The sequence below is a fragment of the Astyanax mexicanus genome, chromosome 2 (assembly GCF_023375975.1).
Source record: "Astyanax mexicanus isolate ESR-SI-001 chromosome 2, AstMex3_surface, whole genome shotgun sequence".
In the NCBI taxonomy this organism is placed as follows: Eukaryota; Metazoa; Chordata; class Actinopteri; order Characiformes; family Acestrorhamphidae; genus Astyanax; species Astyanax mexicanus.
The window spans coordinates 15,735,309-15,757,003 of NC_064409.1; the positions used below are offsets into that span (position 1 = coordinate 15,735,309).

The 21,695-nt window shown below is 38.6% G+C and overlaps 1 protein-coding gene across 3 annotated transcripts in view; it reads left to right on the forward strand.

The window, feature by feature from the left end:
* large1 (LARGE xylosyl- and glucuronyltransferase 1) overlaps positions 1 to 21,695 on the forward strand; it is a 364,426-nt gene that overhangs the window by 61,375 nt on the left and 281,356 nt on the right. Inside the window, exons 5-11 of one of the 3 annotated variants that reach the window (XM_022671306.2) lie at positions 2,105 to 2,228; positions 2,913 to 3,084; positions 13,837 to 13,941; positions 15,273 to 15,385; positions 16,047 to 16,172; positions 17,857 to 18,012; positions 19,224 to 19,387. The exons of the other annotated variants lie outside the window; for them this stretch is intronic. Of the exons in view, the coding sequence (XP_022527027.2) occupies positions 2,105 to 2,228; positions 2,913 to 3,084; positions 13,837 to 13,941; positions 15,273 to 15,385; positions 16,047 to 16,172; positions 17,857 to 18,012; positions 19,224 to 19,387 (960 nt within the window). The remainder of the gene's footprint in view (positions 1 to 2,104; positions 2,229 to 2,912; positions 3,085 to 13,836; positions 13,942 to 15,272; positions 15,386 to 16,046; positions 16,173 to 17,856; positions 18,013 to 19,223; positions 19,388 to 21,695) is intronic. 3 annotated transcript variants of the gene reach the window in all.

Here is a 21,695-nt window from a genome sequence, read left to right on the forward strand (position 1 = left end):
AATTTTGTAAAGGGAGCCGTATTAAGTTTGCTAGCGTATCACTTTTTAAGGTCTATTGTTTACATTCTTTAGCTATTTTTCTGATAATAAAGTCTGATTTCTTCTTATATTGTGCCATTTTGTGGGACGAATTAAACCCAATACTAATAAAAGCCTTAATTTAAAACCTTAGTGTTTTATATTATAAGTACAGTACAGTACAGTACAGTAGAGTAATTGACAAACCTATATTAAAGCCCAAAATAATAAAAATAATAATAAAAATAATAAATAAATAAATACAAATAAAATGAAACCGTCAGAAACTTGCATTTTTTGGCCATACCGCCCAGCACTAGCCCTGTCTCAACATTTTTGGAATGTGCTGCAGGAATTAATGCGTATTAACAAATAAAATCAAGTTAACCAGAACATGAAATGGGATTCATACTCTCTGCAGTGAAGGAAATCAAAGCTTAATTCATTCAGGGCTTATTTTAAATATGATGCTTAAAGCTAAGAAATAGGACTAGAAGCTCTTTCATAAGCGAAGGTGGTCAGTGGTGCATCTCCCTGGTGTGTATTACTGCAGTAAAGTCTATCAGTGTATATCAGCTGTTGCATGAATCAGGTTATGCTGCAGTCAGGGATGCGCGGGTGCTTGAATATTTGATTCTCATGGCCTTGTGCTTACAATGCATCTTCACAATGCTGTGACAGTCACGATCATCCCTTCCCCTATAGCTTTAATTCAGCCTGACAGCTGAGGGACACACGCGCCACTCTCTTTGTTTAACATACGGCGCCAGCATATTGTAGATGACATATATGTATATTTCATATATTGGAGCATTTCACAGCTCAGGAGGCCACCAGGGACTCACAGTCAGGGGGGTTTATGTAGAGATGGAGCAGATAGCAGATAATCACAGCCTCTTTGAACACTGACCCAGCTTTGCCCTTTTTATGGCGTATCCAGCAGAGATGCAAACACACTAATATTGTCTTCACACCAGGGTGTTTTTTTTTTATCCCGCATAAAGAAACATCATTCAGGGTGAGGAACAGTGTGACTGAATGAAATTCATCTTCCATATTTTTTGTATTCATTTAAAAAACATATTGTGAGACAATGAGATGGATTTTAGTGATATCATATTTTTCACACTATAAGATGCACTTAAAATCCTTTAATTTTGCCTTTTTTTAATCCAGTGCACCCTATGTATAAATTTTACCAGTCAGGTATTAAAGAGCAAAGAGTAACGCCACTCAGCTGATGTGCAGAGTTATACAGGAGTTTCAGTTTACTTCTCCAGCACAAGGGCTGAAGTAGCATTAGCATTAGCCGCTAACCGCTATTTCACTCGCTTTTTCAGAGGTGAGTATTATCAGAGGTGAGTATTGTCTGTAGCCCGTCTAATACTGTTGGAGCAGCAGTAGCATTAGCCGCTAATCGCGCTAAACGCTAGCTTTTTTGTTGTTTAGAGTCGAGTATATCAGACTGTAGCCTGCACATTTACCATGTTAAAACAAGCTACGTAGGCCGAACCGCTAGCTAATAACACCAGGGTTCCTCTGTGTGGCACTGTAGGGTGGCTCCAGCAGTTAGCCGATGATGCTAATGCTTCAGCCTTAGTACTGAAGAAATTCGGGAATCTAAGTTTACTGTAATTAACAGAAGCGCTTTACTCACCCAAATAAACTATATGGTTTAACTAAAAAATATGGTTTAGGGTTAAGCGTCTCTTTAATGACTTGCCTTGTTAAATGAAAGGTTAAAAAATATATAAAAAAAACACCACATCAATATCATTGCAGTCCTTTCTTGTGTTTCATTGCACTTAACACCAATTAAAACTTGTTTTCCATCAGAACTGACTTTAACCAATCAATTGGTCTAATAATTAAAGGTCCTGTGGTTCCTCTTCTTAAAAAAAGCAAAGAGAATGCCAGTTGTTCAATTTCCAGCTTTCCTTCCATTCATATTTTAGCATAGTGTACTCTAAAGCCTGTGACAGTGTGCTGACAGTGTGTTGACTTTGGTGAAGTAGTAGTACACACTTGTGTGTCCTCTAGGAGAGTCCTCTGATGAGTGTGTGGTGTGTTTGTGTTTGTGTGACAGACGAAACCCTCTCCACTTCCACTTCATCACGGACTCGATTGCCCAGCAGATCTTGGCCTCCCTGTTCCGCACCTGGATGGTGCCGGCTGTCCGGGTGAACTTCTACGATGCTGACGAACTGAAGGTCAGTTGTGTTGTTGGTCTTGGATCCCATTCTACTTCCACAAGGCTGGATTGAACCTGTGCTAGCAGAACTGTGTCGATTATAGGACTCTCTTGCTGGTGTAGCTGTTTGGAAAATGCCCATGGCAAAAGGTCAACCAGTACTTTGGGATGTTATTCTTTGAAGTGAAGTTGTGTTTTAAATGGCCAGATACAATAAATGTGGTATTAATTGCGATGAAACATTTTTGTACTGAAGTGTCATGTCCAGACATCATGGTTTAGTCATTGTATGCAAAGAAATATAGAAAAAACAGTAGGCAAACATTGAAGAACTAGAGTTGCTTGTCTGTTTGCATGGACAGATCTAGCCAAACACAGCCGGTCATGATCATTACCACCCACTGTGTTGCCTGTCCACTGTGAGTGGAAATGATCATTGTGTATCAAGGAATGGTAAATTAACTTAATAAGGCCTCAGTCCTACTCCGATAGTTGATAGTTTAAATTATAGAGTTGTGGGCATAGCCCAGCCATCCATTAAGTTCACACTTCATGATAAATGTACACACTGCAATCCCATGACTTCTTACATGGTATTATATATAGACTGCTTAGCCCTGAGGAATTATTGCAGCTTTTGGGGCTTCGTTATGTATTTTATTGTGTTCAGCTGTATTTATTTTCCATTGCTTTTCTTATGTAGTCCGAGGTGTCTTGGATCCCCAACAAGCACTACTCTGGTATCTACGGCCTGATGAAGCTGGTTCTGACCAAGACGCTGCCCTCTGATCTTCAGAAAGTCATCGTTCTGGACACCGACATCACCTTTGCCACAGACATCGCTGAGCTGTGGGCCGTCTTTCACAAGTTCAAAGGTATGTCTGCAACTAATGATTTAATGACTTTAGGTGATTTGCAATTGTTTCAACTGGTTCAAATCCCAATCATGCAGCTTGCCATTAGCTGCCGGAGCCCTGAGAGAGCACTACTGTGGGTAGATGGCAGTCTTTCCCCTCATCACTCCAAAGGGTGATGTCGATCAGCACAAGGTGTCTATGAGTTGATGTATCGGAATCGAGTCACTGCACTTTCCAATAATACATGTGGTGGCTGGCTCCTGGATACATGTGGTAGCTGGATACATGTGGTTGTCCCTCCTTGTATTGTGGCATGACCAGTGATATACTAGTAGCAGCTTAAATGGTGGGACAAATTGACCCAGTTTAAATTGGAGAAAATGGAAAAATAATTGGAATAAAAAAAAAGAAAATAAATCATTGGTGGCACCCAGTGACTATAGGAAAAATGGACAGCTCAACACCACAGGTCTAATACCTCTGTTGACTGATTGCAATAGGATGTGTAGTTACGCCCATCCATAAGTTTTAAAGAAAAAACAGCTCAATCGGTACATTTGGCAGTGTGCCAAGTCCTGCTGGAAAATGAAATCTGCATCTTCATAAAAGTTGTCAGCAGAGGGAAGCATGAGGTGCTGAGGTGCTGCACTAGATATAACACAGTCGACAGATGACATCATGAACCATCAGTAAATTTGGCATTTCATTTGGAAATCAGAGTCTGGAGGAAGAGTGGAGAGACACACAGTCCAAGCTGCTTGAGGTCTAGTGTGAAGTTTTCATCAGTGATGATGAAAGTCATCTGCTGGTGTTCGTCCACTGTGTTATATCAAGTCCAAAGTCAGTGCAGTGTTTTCCCTTACAGCACTTCATGATTCCCTCTGCTGACAACTTCTATAGAGATTCTGATTTCATTTTCCAGCAGGATTTGGCACACTGCCCACACTGCCAAAAGTACCAATTGGTCTTATATAATATTCAAATTTTACATGCAGAGGTAACTTTTGTTTTTTTCTTTCCTGGGACTGTCCTGATGAGGGCAAGTTTCATCGTGATCTTTGACGGTCTTAATATGTTTCAAATTGACTGATCTTAATTTCTTCTGACTTTAGTGTTCATGTACTAGTTGTGATAAAGCAGAGCGTTTTAGAATAATGAAAATACACTAGATTTAAAGTGTGTCTAGACTTTTGACCGGTAGTGTACTTTGACTTGGCATTATTCCAGGACTACAAAAGTTGCAATAGACGTCATGCCGAGCAGCTCACGGGGTTAAGCTCATTTGTTGAGAGAACAATGGGGAGCATGGTGATCCCTGCTTACAGTGGATCAGCCTGGCTCTCCTTCAGTCATAAATCATCTCAAGCTTTTACCCCACTGGAGGTGTGCATGTAAAACTGTGTGCTGCACAGGGTTCTGTTTGATAGTCTGCTCGAAAAAAAAAAGAATGAGAAGAAGAAGTAGGAAAGGAAATTGGAAGGACATTATTAGACAACAGTATTAGACGTTATCCTGACATAAAAATATGTCATCTGATCAACCTAAAATTAACGAGGAAAAAGATCTTGCTGAAGAACGCTGTGGTACAGGGGTCACAGCTCGGTTTGCGTTAATACATGCAAAAAACACAGTACAGGCTATAGGAGACTTGTGGAACCAATGAACGTAATGCGGAACTAATGTTCACAGGAGTGTTTCCCCCGTCGCTGCACTGAAATCACGCCCTGACATAGGAAATGAATGGTCGCTTGTCGCTTTTCAGTGTGAACACAGGGTTAGGCGCTCGTACTCTCTCTCTCTCTCTCTCTCTCTCTCTCTCTCTCTCTCTTTATCTCTCTCTTTCTCTTCCGCTCGCCCTCTCTCTCTCTTTCTCTCTTTCGCACACCCTCTCTCGCCCTCTCTCTCTCTCTCTCTCTCTCTCGCACATCCTCTCTCTCTTGTCTCTTGCCCTCTCTTGCCCACTCTCTCACCCGCGCACGTGTGTGTCCTTTCTCTTTGTCTCTCCTGGGTGCCCTTTCTCTCTAGCTCTCTTTCGCTCTCTCTCTGGTAATATTCTTAGGGAAAAAAAATGTATAGTTCAAGCAGTTAAAGTAATGGTGTTGTTTTTGTTTTTAATGAAGCGCCACCATTTTGCTCATTGTTTGTTTGTTCCAACAAGATTCAAAAGATGGAGTCTCTCATGATGACAGTAGAAGAGAACCCTGGTTCCAAGCATTTAAGAAAAGAGCTTGAATCCTGTTACAACATTTGATCCCAAAAAACAAAACATGATTATAATGTTTTTATAAATAAAGTTCCATTATTTTTATGAAATTAAAATAACCGAACTGTGTGGTTTATACGGCAGTGAATTTCCTGTACCTTTACACCCCTACTATCTAGTCTATCAAAGTCAACTTGAGAAAAGCAGAATTTTACAGAAGAATTGGAAGAAAAAGAAATAGTAGTAAAGGAAGGTGGGAGGACATGAGCAAAATAAGAGCTTTCTAGAGAGCTCTGCATGGAACTACTACACCAGAGCAGTGTAGATCTCTGGGGGTCCAGATCAGTCTTTAATATGGGGTCATTCCTGTAAGCACTATTTCTCTATCGCTGTTTTCCCCAGCGTGTACTTCTCTGGAGGAGCCATTATCACAATAAGTGGGGTTCCTCAGGGACTCATTTCAGGGCCCATGCAGTTTGGCCTCTTCTCTCGTATTATAGCCCAGTAATAACACAATGACACTGTGTAATAAAACTGTTCCATAAGTGGAATGTGTAAAATTCCTAAGCGAACAGCTTCAGTGCTATTGTGAAATCAGGAAGGGTGCATAATAGTTTTAAAATAACTTTCAGCTAAAAGATACAAGCTGGACAGAAGTAGGATAGTAATATGACGTAGCTGATGTGTCTAACTAAAACACACTGCTGAAATAAATACATAATTAAAAAGGTACATTTATTGTACTTTGTTGGTGTGTCTGCTGTCATAATAATAGAATTAATTGAGTGTTTAAAAAAAAAACGTAGCATTTGGTACTCAACCTTTGTTTAATGTTTGATTTAGTGTGGTTTCAGTTTTGGATGAACCGTTTTGTTTTTATAGCTGAAATGTGTTTCTTTGAATTAATAAAACATACCAGTACAGCTTAATTTGTTTTATAAACTTTACCTAACCTTTAAAAAACACTTTTATTGCATTATTAGGTTCAGTTGTGCTATAGGCGAGAATCAGGACAAAAAGCAGATCAGTCAATCAATAATATCCCGCCGTAGTTCCGCCATAGCCACTAGTGTTGTCACCTTGTGACTTGTTTTTAACCCCACCCCCTAGTTTACAGTCCCTGGTGTTCCTCACCCTCTCTGTGTGTATATATAGCCCGTAGTTTGAGTGTTTCCTTGTTAATTTTTCTGTGTGTATCTGTGTTGCTCTGTGTTTCATGTATTCAGGGATGTTGGTTTTCCGGTTCTTAAATGTTCTAGTTCCTGTTTTCTTAGTTAAGTTTATTCTGTCTAGTTTCTCAGTCTTGTTTATTTGTTTTGCGTATACCTGTGTTTGCTTTCAGTTTTGCTTTTGTATATTATGTCTCTTTAAATAAATCTTATATCTGCACTTACTTCCGTTCTAATCATCCGTGACACCCGCCCAATCAGCTCTCCCATCCGCCCCGCCTCTAAACCCATACATCACCCAGTGCCCTCTACTCTTTCCATTTTTTAGCATTTTTCTAATTTGAGCTTAGGGAGGTGTGAGATAAAAAAGGGCATTTAGTTACCCTTTAAAATGCTTTTGTAAAGATGTTTAAAACCACTTTCCTTGACAGCAGCACCACCAATGCACCAGTGCACATCCTTTTTAATAGTGTCGAGTACAAAAAGAGAAACATGCCTTCGGCGCTCAAATACCTTCTTTTGATCATATATCAAAGCAAAGATAATAAGTTGGTGCATGCACCTGACGTGATATACTGTAGATGTGGCTTTAATGCTGGGAAAGGCAATATGTAAACCATTGGATAAACACCTTCAAAGAATATAATGTGTGTTTGAAGAACATGATTGGTTTCAGAACGCAGCTGAAATGATGAGGACAGTCTTGCACTCCAAGCGGAAGAACATGTTGATGCAGGTCTTCATCATTCATTAAGCAGATTCTCACTGGCCAACAAGACTTTAAGCCTCATTAAAGAAAGAGTAATGAGCTTAGATAAACAAGGAATGGAGAAAAGTACCCCCACTTAACACAAAAATCAGGTTGTACTGACTATTTCGATTTCTGGTGTGCGGGGTGGGGTTTTTCGGTGGAGGTATGGTGGTGCTATTTGATCAGTAGGTGGAACTTTGTAGTTTGGAGTTTTGTTGCTTTGCTGTTGTTTTTGCTGCATTGTGAATTGAAGTGTGATTTTTATTTAGCTATTAATAATGTATTTCACTCAATGAAACAACTGAGTCAATCCAAATTGGGATTACATATTATAGTCGTACACATGTTTTCCTTTTAATGAGAAATTTCCATTCAGAATTCTATGTAGTTCCAGACTTAATCATTGGCTGGGAATCTGTCATGTCTAGTTACATTCTGCATATTTGCTAATGTTACTATGTGCTCAAAATAAATGAATTAAATTTTAATGTTAAATTGGGCATTTTCCCCAACCATAACAATCAAAGCCACATTAACTTGATGCATTTTTCTTCGTTCTCCCTCTTCTTTCATATTAAAGCTCACTAATAATCTTATGACACTGTGTAGTAATACTGTGCCAAATCTAAACATGCAAATTTAATAACGTGTAATAATTTCTCTGCAAACAGCTTCAGCACTATTTCAGTATCAAGCAGGGTGCAAAATAGTGATGTACTTTATATTTTGCAACCAAGAATAGTTTGCAGCAAAAAAATAATAGGCAACCTAACAATATTTAATGGAAAATGAAAACTTTTAGTGTGCGGCCAAATACAAGACAGAAAAATTAATACAAAATAATGTCGTTTATTTAAGTCATAAAGCAGTGTTAAGAACTTTTCCCCCTCACCCCTGTGTATATACACTGTGTTAGTGATAGTAGTGTCTGAACTACTCAACAAAGACTCCAATTCCCAGCATGCACTCACACCTGACTTCCCTAACTCTGCTGATCACACTTCCCCAGTTACTGATTGTTTCCACCTGGCCTATCCAGTATAAATACACTTTAGTTTGCTTCGTTCTCTGCCGAATATAGAATCTAGTTATCTAGCTCTTCTACTACGTGTTTCCTTTGTTTATTGCCTTTGTTACTGACCTGTTTTTTTTTTCTACCTACCGATTTTTGCCTTGCCCTCTCAATTGTTTATTTCTTTTGCCGAACTATTTTTGTATTGTTGACAACTCTTTTGCCTTTGCTCCTTCTCGGCTGCCATATTGTTATTGACCCTGCCTGTGCCACACTACTCCTGTATTTTTTAACAAACCGTGAGCTTGGTATCTGCAAGTGTATGTTGAGGTTAATCGAATGTATTGATTCAATGAATCAACTTACTGTTTTAATGCGATTTTTAAAAATGGATATTTGAGATTGCAAGGGAGCTACATACTATTCTTCAAAAAAAACTTCATGAAACTTTTTAGAATGGCTTTATTATGGTTTCAGTTTTATTATCCAGCACAGCATTGCACAGGCTCCCTTTGCATATCTCTTAAAAATAATGCTGTTAACAATATTTAATATTTTGGCACATCTACAAATAAAAATACTGAACAAAATTGTCTTTTACAGTTTTCATAGTAAAAAACTAAGAAAGTAAAACTGCTGCCAAGAATATTTAAAGCATATAGTGATTTTTGTACAATGTTGTCTGTAAGCCACAGTACCTTAATGCTGAAGGACTGAGTGGGACTGACATAACTAACATGCTATTTTTTCTAAAGCGTTGATTGACAGGTTTTTTGACAGTAACCCAGTTTTTCATTGTGTTTGAGCATTTTTAACTGCGTTTTCGGTCTTGTTCGGCAGGCTGTAGGAAAGCCAATCTAACTTTATATGAAACGTGTCCCTCTGAGCCTGTTCAGACAAAAGCAATGCTCACTCTCTTTTCGCTCCCAACAGTAACTTATCTGGCCTTGAAATGGCTAATTAACTTTCTCTGTTAGCTTCTCTGCTTATTGATCCCCAAATCAACGATGTATTCACTAGAGGTCTTGCCTCTCAGGCGAAAGCCAATACAGGCAATTTAGAGATTTATAAGGGTTACGAAACAGTAAAACTTTCCACGCGCCATTGACACTGGGTTACAGGCACATTAAAACTGAAGCTGTATTCTGTAATGCAGAGCGCCTGCTTGAAACAACTATTTATATCTGCGTCTGAAAGGCCGACATTCTGGATCCAGTGTAGCGTTGAAGGGAGGGGAGATTTCCATCAGTTTGCAGCTTTTGTTGTAGATTATCTGCTGCTGCCACACATTATCGAGCACCGACAAGGTCATCAGAGACACAGGAACACGTGCACACTCCCCCACACTGTCCATCCAGCTCTGAACAAAGCTCTGAACAAAGATTTCCTCTTAGGGTTTATATGGTTTATGTAGACGTCTGTTGGCGGCAGGCCACAAAAATAAATCTGTTTAGGAAAATGAAGTGTAATGAGATGGAGTGCTCCAGACTAGTAGCTCTCCAGCCCAGAGGGTTGTTGAACCCAATTGCAGAACAGTTAATCTCAAAGTAGGTAAACACAAGAAGAAAGGAAAAAATAAATAAATAAACACACTCCCAAATAAATCAATTGTTTTGGGAGGTTTTGAAGCCCCTCACCTTTTCAATAAAGCATCCTATAAATTTCCTTGACTTGCACACCCCCTCTAATGAACAACATGGGTCAAAAATGACCCTCATTCATTTTCTATGCAACTTCATGTATAACTGAGGGTCTCTAGGATATATCTTAGCAATAAATTTATTCTGTAATTTAGAATTTAAGGTATTGCTCAGTTAACTTGTTTTTGTTCATCATACATCCTTATTTGATTTTTACCTTTTTTAATTTTGAAATAAAAAAGCCCTTTTTGTATCACTACCACTCTAATGCCCACCTATGTCAAAAATGACCCACATTTATTTTTTATGTTAATGAAAAAATTAAATAAGGATGTACTATAACCAAAAACAAGTTAATAGAGTAATACCTTGAATAATGAATGATTAAATTAGTTTTATTGCAGAGATATAGATAATTAAATCTCAGCTAAAATACAGCTCTGGAAAAAAAAATAAGAGACCACTTAAAAGTGATAGGTTTCCTTGATTTTACCAAATTGAAAACCTCGGGAATATAATCAAGAGGAAGACCAAACCAAACTGAACTGCTTGACTTTTTGCACCAGGAGTGCAGGCATAAAGTTATCCAAAAGCAGTGTGTAAGACTGGTGGAGGAGAACATGCCAAGGTGCATGAAAACTGTGATTAAAAACCAGGGTTATTCCACAAAATATTGATTTTTGAACTCTTAAACCTTTATGAATATGAACTTCTTCTTTTCATTATTTGAGGTCTGAAAGCTCTGCATCTTTTTTGTTATTTCAGACATTTTTGATTTTCTGCAAATTAATGCTCTTTTATGAGAGTCTGGCATGACTACCCACCAAGTATCATTCCTGATGGTTGATTCCTTCTGGATGCAACTATTTTTTCAGGATGAGTATATTAACTAAGTCTAAAAACACTTGGTTGCAGTCTAGAAATCTAGAAAAACTGATGCAGGGATAGTGGGTGAATGGAGAAAGCACAGGTCTATGTGATATTCATGAATGGATAATGCTGTTACTGGGCCTGAGCGATGATTGACAACCGTCCCAATCATTGAAAGCCGATGATTGCCATTTCAGGAAAGAGAATTAATGAGGATAATTGATTGACTGACATAGAATAGCTTCCCTGCTGTTACTGCTGGTGGCTTTCCAAAATAAAATCCTCAGAAATACAGCTTTCATATTCTAATGGATTTAAAATGATAAAAGCATTCGAAATACATTATATGGACTTAATTATTGGGACATCTGCTCTTTCATTGTTTCTTCTGAAATTAAGGCTATTGAAAAGAGTTTAAATGCTTTTGTTGAAGTAACTGACTCCAGGGAAGGCTTTCTACTGAATTGTGGGGCATTGCTGTAAGAGATTTATTGCATTTGGACGCAAACATATCTTGGATGATCACCATATTACTTTATCCCCAACTCTTCAACTTATACCATTCCTAAAACATTGGATGGACTGTCATCATTCCAGAGAACACAGTTCCACTCTGTACCGCTTTAGCCCACACCTAGAATTAAACATGATCCCAGCTAACAGAGAACGTTATAAGAATGTTTAGCAAAGGTTTGATAAAGTTCTGTGAAGTTTAGCCTGTAGTGTTCCGGAATAATAATATTTCAGGCTCCGAATGGTCCAGCGGACTAAGTGTTTCCACTATGATCGGGAGATTGCTGGTTCGAATCCCGTTCATGTAGCTTGACATCAGCTACCGGAGCCCTGAGAGAGCACAATTGGCCTTGCTCTCTCTGGGTGGGTAGATGGCGCTCTCTCCCCACATCACTCTCGAAGGGTAATGTCGATCAGCACAGGGCGTCTGTGAGCTGATGTATCAGAACCGAGTCGCTGCGCTTTCGTCCGAGCACAGCGCTGTGATGCTACTCGGCAGTTTGAAAAGAGGCGGTGGCTGACTTCACATGTATCAGAGGAGGCATGCGCTAGTCTTCACCTTCCTGGTGTTGATAGCTGGGGTGCCAATAGTTCCAGGTTGATAATAGGACTAATCCAGAGAGTCGTTTTCTATTGGTTCTACTGAACATCTGTACAGTTACTACAAACACTGTGTGTGTGTGTGTGTGTGTGTGTGTGTGTGTGCAGCTGCACTCCAGCATGCATCACTGCTGATGGTCATACTAGAAAAAAATGCGTTAACAGTGTAAGAAAAAAAAAATTAATGGAGTGGAATAATTTATATTTGACAGCCTAATTCATCTTTGACAGCTGAATTGACAGCTCTAGTTAGTTTATTAATGGCTTATTTTCATTTATTAATGACTTATTTTTCACTTAATGTGTCATTTTATCAGGTTCATGACACTACAGAGCGGAGAAAAAAAGAAAAGAAAATCTGGGACAGTGCACATTTAACTGAGCCTTAATAAAGTATCATTCATTAAATGTAATTAAAGTGTTATTTATAAATTTGTCATGAAATAAAGTCTTTAGACGTGATGCGTGATGTTTTTCTGTCCTCTGTTCCTGTCATTCATCATGCTGAACAGTGTCAGTCATTGTTATTGTCCTCTATTTCAGATTTGATCCCCAGCCTAACTGCTCCTCTTCACATTATTAGTCTGGCCAGATAAAAGGCCTGTGATTTCGTCAGAGCCAGACTGAATCAAAGGAGAAAACAAAATAACGCACTGTGACATTCAGGATGGCTTTTTACTAAAGTACAGCACACAGTTCTGATGGTGCTTTAATCCTGTATTTGAGAGTAAATGTATTTTGAAAGGAGGCTGGAATTATTTACTCATATTCGTGCTGTTTGTAGTTTGGGGTAGAAGATAAACTATTGATCACTGCGTCTGTATTGACTGAATCCTTTTTGTACAGATCCTTTTAGGGGGATGTAACAGAATACTTATAATGCCCTATCTTACTCAGTGCACAAGGGGTGTTGTGATGCTCATGGCTATCTTACACCCCACTCTTGTATTTCTTTATAATGCTGACCTCATGGTCGTCTTGCCATCTGTTGTTGCAGATGTAGATGGCAAAAGAAAGGAGCCTAAGATGTTTAATTAGCTTCAATAGATAACTAGATAATAGACAGTACAGCTCTGGAAAAAAATAAGAGACCAATAAAATTAAAAATGATGAGTTTCTTTGATTTTACCAAATTCAAAACCTCTGGAATATAATCAAGACAAAGATGTCTTGATGATCACAAGCCATCAAACCAAACTGAACTGCTTAGATTATTGCACTAGGAGTGGCATAAAGTTATCCAAAAGCAGTGTGTAAGACTGGTGGAGGAGAACATGCCAAGATGCAAAATAACTGTGATTAAAACCAGGGTTATTACACCAAATATTGATTTCTGAACTCTTAAAACTTTATCAATATGCTCTGAAAGCTCTGCGTCTTTGTTGTTACATCAGCCATTTTTCATTTTCTGCAAATAAATGCTCTGAATAACAATATTTTATTTGGAATTTGGGAGAAATATTGTCCATAGTTTTTAGAATAAACAACAATGTTAATTTGACTCAAACATAAACCTATAAAGAGCAAAATCAGAGAAACTGATTCAGAAACTGAAGAGGTCTCTTAATTTTTTTTTTCCAGAGCTGTATAGTAAAAAAAGAATGTGAATTATGGGAGGATAAGGGGGAAATTATATATTTGTGTTAAAAATTTACACATTCATCATTATATACGCAATTAAGTCAATATATATATATATGATATTCAAATATAAAAAACACTAATATCAGTGTTTGGGACCCCTTTTTGAATCCATAGACATTTTTAGTGACGTTTTAGAGGTTATTCCTATTTTGCCATTGCTGTGACAATCTCATATTAAGTTTTAATGTTTAAGGATGTTATTATATTTTAATATTATTTGTTTTTTTATATGTTCCATTCAGATAGACTGTAATTTGTTTATTATGACCCAAGCCTATCTACCTACTTATCTATTCTCTCTCTCTCTCTCTCTCTCTCTCTCTCTCTCTCTCTCTCTCTCTCTCTCTCTCTCTCTCTCTCTCTCTCAGGTCAGCAGGTGTTGGGGTTGGTGGAGAATCAGAGTGATTGGTATTTGGGGAATCTGTGGAAGAATCACCGGCCGTGGCCTGCTCTCGGCAGAGGCTTCAATACAGGTGAGTCAGTCATCTGCTAAATATAGAAAGATGTCAGTGTTTAAATGTGCTTTAACAGTGCTGTTAAAGGCTGAGTATCCTAAAGGTTTAATCTAATTAAATATATACGGAAATAATATGATAATCTATATATATATTTGAGTTAAGCCATTAATAACTGTTTTTTAAATCCCTTAAAATTAAGCAGGCATTTAAATCAGTTTTTATGACTGTGCTTTTAACACTGACACGTGTCAAATCGACTCAAACAGGCTTTATTCATTATTTCATCTGTTTACGAGTTCAGACTGCAGCTAAACTCCATTCCTCCAGGATCATGCTGCAACACAGAGCAACACAGCACCATGCTAGACTAGATCTAAAGTGCAGTGTGCAAACATCTGTGCAAACAAGTGTGTAAATATTTAAATGATCTCTTTGCTGATTGGCTGGCTGTCTTGTTGCGTCTCATTTTATTGCCATACTGCCATACTTCAAGTGTTAAACATGGTAAAATTTCAGCAATTAATATAATTAATTACTTTGTTACCTTACTCAAGTAGAGATTTTGGTTATCTATACTTTACTAGAATAATTGTTTTTATTAATAATAATTTTTACTTCTACTACTTACATTTTCTCACAATTATCTGAACTTTCTACTCCTTACATTTTAAAAATAGCCTCGTTACTCCTATTAATTTCAGCTTGTTTGCATTCCGGCTTCTCATCCTGAAAAAAAAACCTATCCAGATAAATCTCTCCATCCAGATTACTTTTACTTTTATACTTTAAGTAGTTTTGAAATCAGTACTTTTACACTTTTACTTGAGTAAAAAGCTTGAGTTGATTATTCAACTTCTAAAGAAGTCTTTTAAACTCTAGCATCTATACTCGGAAATTAATGTGAATACTTTTGACCCCTTTGTGTTCATATATGTTCTCAATAGTTAACTCACATTCTTTCCAATAGCCTTCTGTCTTTTCCATGTGATCTTTAGCAAACAAGCAGCAATGTTCTTGGTGGAGAGCATTGTTGTTCAGTGTTCTTCTGATGGTGGACTCATGAACATTTACATTAACATTAGCCAATATGAGAGAGGCCTTCGGTTGCTTAGAAGTTACCCTGGGGTCCTTTGTGACCTCGCAGACTATTGCAAACCACCTGTAAAATATATATGTATGTATTTTTTAATTTTACTGTTGGTCTGACAAATGTGACAGAGCTAAGATTTTGAAAAAGTTGGGTATTTTATGAAGACCCTTAAAAATAAATATTTTTACTGGTATCATACTTAATTTTATTTTATTTTTTTTCCCGGTGTGTGTGTGTGTGTTTGTATGTGTTACAGGTGTGATTCTCCTGCTGCTGGATCGTTTGAGGAAGCTCAGGTGGGAGCAGATGTGGAGACTGACAGCAGAGAGAGAGCTGATGAGCATGCTGTCTACATCACTAGCAGATCAGGTACACACACACGCACACACACACACACACACACATTCACAGGCAATATGCTGAGCATATGCATGAGTACAACAGGGTTTAAATCGGTCAGTGGCGCACCTGTATTTCCTGCTGCCAAGATAGAAACACGTCAGATATTTACCTAAACACACTTGACTTCCATTTGTGTAGATATATTCCTAAACTTGGACACTATTTTAATAGTATACTGTTGACTGCCTTTCGCAGGGTGTAAGGTAGGCCCCCTCATGTCCACTTCATGTACAGTAAGTTGTTAACATTTAGCACACATGCTGGCAAATTTGGCACACTAATTACTGTTCATTAGATAAAACCCAGTAAAGTAGTTGTGTTTAAGACTGGAAGCCTCTATTAGAAGCCTTTATTCTGTCTCCTGCTGCTGCCTCCAGAGTCTCATCAGATTACCATTCACCAGCCCCATGTCATTGCCCCTTTATCACTGCTTTCTTTATCTAGATTACAGCTGGTAATGTAGTCAATTAAAACGTGGAAGTTGAGTGATACGGTGGTCTTGCGAGGGTTTCGTTCTGCAGCTGCTTGGTATGGAAGGAGACGGTCGGTTTCAGTGATGTTAACAGATGCCGCGGGTTGTTTGTATCTGATGTAATGGAATGTAAGGCCTGGTGTGGTAACTTTGCAGGATATCTTCAACGCTGTGATCAAACAGAACCCCTTCCTGGTTCACCAGCTGCCCTGCTTCTGGAACGTCCAGCTGTCTGACCACACCCGCTCCGAGAAGTGCTACAAGGATGTGTCCGACCTCAAGGTGAGTGGAAGGAGAACGGGAAATGGAAAGGATGCAGGAAAAAAAAAAAGATCTGAGAAAAGATAATAAGAGTGAGATCATGCTGGTATGTTCATTTCCTGTTCAGATAGAGTGACTTCAGTGTGTGAGTAGGTCTCACTTTAAAGGGTGGGTATTATGACCTCAAAGTCCTTGACTCACCATGTTTTTTGACTAGTAGTCTGCATGGATTTGTGGTCTGAAACTATTTGGTTCATTTAAACTAAAAAACTAGAGTAATGTTATAACTACCCAACATTTCTTGTTATAACATAACATCTCCATTTACATGAATGAATGAAATAGTGCTGGGCAGTACACTGGTTCATTTGGTATACTGTGGGGTGAACTTGAACCGGTATGTGTTTCTCTCATAGCGCCACAGAGGGCGCTGCGGAGTGCCGTGCAGAACAGCACCGCCAAAGAAATGAGTCAAACGCTGGTGTAGCTCGCTCCAACTTGGGTTGCTGACCATGTTAAAACGAACTACGTGGGACGAACCGCTAGCTAATATTGTCGCATGGTGTGCCTTAAGATCCGGTGTGCCTTATATTATAAAATACGGAATCCAATTTTCCTGATCTCCATGTTTTTGGACTGAGGGAGAAAACCAGAATCCTTTGAGGAAACCTGTGCAAACTTGGGGTGAACATGAAAACTCCACCCAGACAAGACCCCTAACGTCCTAACCACTAAGCCATCATGCCGCTATGACATGGTGTCAGTGCTCATGTTGACTTTGTAGATACTAGCATACTAGCAGTTGTAAAGTTGTGAAGAGGTAGAGTTGGTATGCAGAGAATAGCTCTACTTGAGTAATGCTCTAATCCATATTATGGCAGGAAATACACGACTAAGTAAAGAAAATAAAATACTTTAAGAAATGAAGGTCAGTCAGTCTGAATCTATTCTCAAGTGCAGTCACGAAGACCATCAAAAATATTATGATGGAACTGGCTCTCATCAGGACTTCCCCAGGAAAGGAAGACCAAGGTTTACCTCTGTTGCACAGGATAAGTTTATCAGTGAAGCTGAGAACATAGTTGAAAAGAATTCGTATTTACTGTAGCTGTCTCTCCCACACTCAGCTCTGCCTGTGATCTCCAGTCTCCAGACTACATTGCCCAAAATGCACCACACACTGGCATCACACCCTTTTTCGATCTCATCCTATTGCCTTTGCTACTCTGTCATTTTGACCTTGCTTTTGTACTTACCGACCTTGATTTTTACCTACCCTCTGATATAGCCTTGCTGTGTTTGACCCCTGGACTGTTTTCAACTCTAGTATGTTATCTCCTTGTTGCTGCTGTTTACTGGTATTGACCTTGCTTTGTTTCACTATCCTTTTGTCTTATACTTTATTTAATATAGTTATCTTTGATTTGCATCTGCATCTTTTAGCCATGGAGCATCATAAATATACATACGGTATCTTTAAGAACCTTGATTCTAAAAATATATATTATAGACACAACAGTATAGTGTATAGTCCATAGTGTAGACCCCAAATAATGACATCCTGCACTCATTGTGGTGTTCAGCTGAAAGCAGGAGAAAATTCCCTGTTTTCCACGAGCATTTACCAAACACTCATTGCAGTGATCTAACAGGAGCTTAAATTCAGGCTCCAGCTGATTAATTACCTCACCGTGTGACTGGACAGGTAATCCACTGGAACTCTCCGAAGAAGCTGCGGGTGAAAAACAAGCATGTGGAGTTCTTCAGAAACCTTTACCTGACCTTCCTGGAGTACGATGGAAACCTGTTGAGGAGGGAGCTCTTCGGCTGTCCGAGCGAGACCGACCACAACAGTGAAAACGTAAGGAGTGTGGAGTGTCAGTGACAGTGTCAGAGTTAAGCACATTCTTCACGTATCATCTGTTTAATCTCTTGGATCCTGTATGTGAGCCTAGACATCAGTTTTTCACTTTTAGTGAATAGAACTACACTATTCAAAAGTTTTTAAGGTTATAATTAACATCACTTTCATAGGGCCTAATACAGAACCCTGTGGAACGCTGAAAGATACACCATAGCAAATATAACCTGATCATTCACAAGAGGTTCTGCATAAGGATTAACAACAGTAATAACAGAATAATTAAAACCTAGGGGTATAATAGTGGCAAATGTCATGGGACATGAACTTTTAGGTGTGCTCCATTTGAACAAAAAATTCAAATACATTTGCTTAAACTTTTTCACATTTTCCACCTTACAACAACTCACAGGTCAGAGATGAAGTTGTGGAGAAATGTAGAACAGAAATGGATAAAGTATTCTACAACTGCAAACCTACCAGAAAAGCTGGCAGAAACATACCCCAAAAGACTTGCAGCTGTAATTGCAGCAAAAGGTGGCTCTACTTAGTGTTTATATAGGGGGCTGAATACTTTTGCATGTCACACTTTTTTAAGATTCCTATTTGATTAAAATTTTGAAAACCACGCATCATTTTCATTCCACTTCTGCTATTATGTGCTACTGCTTATGTGTGTTGATCTATCCCTTAACATCTCAATAAAAACATTAATGTATACACAAATGTATATATATATATATATATATATATATATATATATATATATATATATATATATATATATATATATATACATATATATATATATATATGTATATATATGAATATTTTTGCAAGCCACTGTATGCAATAACGCTTTTTTTCCAAGTATAAATGTGAAACATAGTTTAATTAGATTTTAATTAGAAATTTACCAGAGATTTTCTCACTGAAACAACTGACATAAAAAAAAAAAAAAAAAAACATTTAGCTTTATGTAATTTGTTCATGAAGTGTTTCCTCAAGGAACGACTTTGGGACACCAACAAGGATAGAGTGAGACATAAAGTGGAATGGATACTTTAAACAAGCCATTATCACCCACAGTGAACAGTGCAGAACTCAAAACAGTACCAACATCAGTAATCACCATAGTAGTTTACATGTAGGTGCAGCCAATTTTCTTTGCAGTCTGCAGTCTTCATGCTGTCTCTCTGATGTTTCTTCAGCTTCAGAAGACTCTGCTGGAGCTGGATGAGGATGACCCGTGTTATGAGTTCCGGAGAGAACGCTTCACTGTTCACCGCACTCACCTCTACTTCCTGCACTACGAGTACCAGCCCAGCTCCGACCAGACCGACGTTACACTGGTGGCCCAGCTCTCTATGGACAGGTAGGAGGACACGTTTAAATGGATAGACCCAGAGAAAATTTTTTTGCTCAGGAGACATATTTATGATTCTCACTCATGTTTTATTTAGAGATCAGCTTTGTCACAGATGCTTCTTTTTCCAATGCTTGGGAGAAATAGAATTAGACAAAAATATGACATGAGATATTCTAAAGCTAAAACAGTCAAAACTGAGAATTTGGATTTAGACATATATGAGATCAGGGGAGATCTACAGTATTGGCGGCCAGCCAAACCTGGGTATTGAACCCACAACCTTCTTACTGGGTGGCCAAGTGCTCTAACCACTGAGCTACCGTGCAATATGTAGTGTGCAGCATATACACTAAAAAGGCTCTTAATCTTTGGATTAGAAATAGTCAAGTTCATGTTGAGACTCCTGTCTTTAGTAAATGATAGTGTTATTATTGTGGCACAGTTTCAGACTTCAATGAGATCAGTACTAAACCTCTACAAGAAACATTACATATATTATAGAGATCTAACTACTTAATACTACAGGGGTTGGACAATGAAACTGAAACACCTGTCATTTTAGTGTGGGAGGTTTCATGGCTAAATTGGAGCAGCCTGGTGGCCAATCTTCATTAATTGCACATTGCACCAGTAAGAGCTGAGTGTGAAGGTTCAATTAGCAGGGTAAGAGCACAGTTTTGCTCAAAATATTGCAATGCACACAACATTATGGGTGACATACCAGAGTTCAAAAGAGGAAAAATTGTTGGCGCACGTCTTGCTGGCACATCTGTGACCAAGACAGCAAGTCTTTGTGATGCATCAAGAGCCACGGTACCCAGGGTAATGTCAGCATACCACCAAGAAGGACCAAGCACATCCAACAGGATTAACTGTGGACGCTGTAAGAGGAAGCTGTCTAAAAGGGATGTTCGGGTGCTAACACGGATTGTATCCTAAAAACATAAAACCATGGCTGCCCAAATCACGGCAGAATTCAATGTGCACCTCAACTGTCCTGTTTCCACCAGAACTGTCTGGCGGGACAATAAATTATTGTGGTCTAAAACCAGGTGTTTCAGTTTCATTGTCCAACCGCTGTATGTACTATAAGAGTGTGATATTCAGGTGAATAAGTTCTAGGTAAAAATCTAATTAATGTGATCTGGTATTAGTATAGTATAGTCCGAGGTAAGGATACGCTAAGTGAGTAGAATGTTGTGCATGTTTAACCTGAACTTTTTTTTGAGTCCAGATGAATTAGAGTCAGGTTAAATTTTACTCTTGGTGTGATGTGTTTATGTAGGTGAGATTACAATAATCACAATCAGCTGTATACATTGTGAGGTGTTATCTTGTAAGCGAGGTTGAAGGGGGGGGCAATTGAAGGGGACTTTCTTGTATTTATAAAGTCATGTGGACATATTAAATTCCTCGATTCATACACAGTCTCAAATACTATGTAGAGGGAATATGCTATAGAAGGCATTACCACCCACAGTGGACAGCAGCAGCACAGTGGGTGGTAATGATCGTGACCGACTGCGTCTGGCTAGAATTGTCCTTGTGAACAGGCACAGAAGCAGAAACCTGGCAGAAATCAATCAAATCCACATTCAATGCAGGAGACATTTATTCCCTCACACATATCCCACAGAGCAGTGCAGCATTATTTAGCTTTTCTGGGACATGGCAAATGTCATGGGACACAATACCAGTTCCTCTCTGCTTCCTCCTCCTTACTTATATACACTACCTTCCATCTGATTTGACTGGCTGTCAAATACGGTCATTAATTTAGCAGGTGAGGTAATGTTAATATGTTAATATAAAGCTGTCAGCTCTCTTTATACAGGCCTCAGGACTAACAGTTCATTTTGCTATCCGGCACAACGTTTTATGTGCCCTAAAAATATTATTTGATTAATACCATAAATCACATGAACAGACATTTGCCTCATCCTGACGATAAAATAAAAAGCGAACAGGCAAGATTCATTTATTATCCCTTATGAGAGTGAGGAGAGGTTTATAGGGATCTAGCACAGTCTATCAAAAGATCTGCCCTTTCGGTTGTAAATAAAAAAAAATAAAATCCCTGAAAACCTCAGTGGAAATCTCTTTGGAAAACTCCCGGGATTCTCCTGCGTCCGTGAGGTCAGGACTGTGAAGGTCGTACTGATTTTTCAGGGCTGGGTGTCTTTGATGAATAAGTAGCTGTATTGCCTTTATTGACTTTTTAACAGTTCCAAGCTTTCGATGGGCTGATAAAAGGCTACGTTGCTAATAAGCACTGTTTGGATGGTTGGTGGAGGGCTTTATTTTAAAGTCTTTG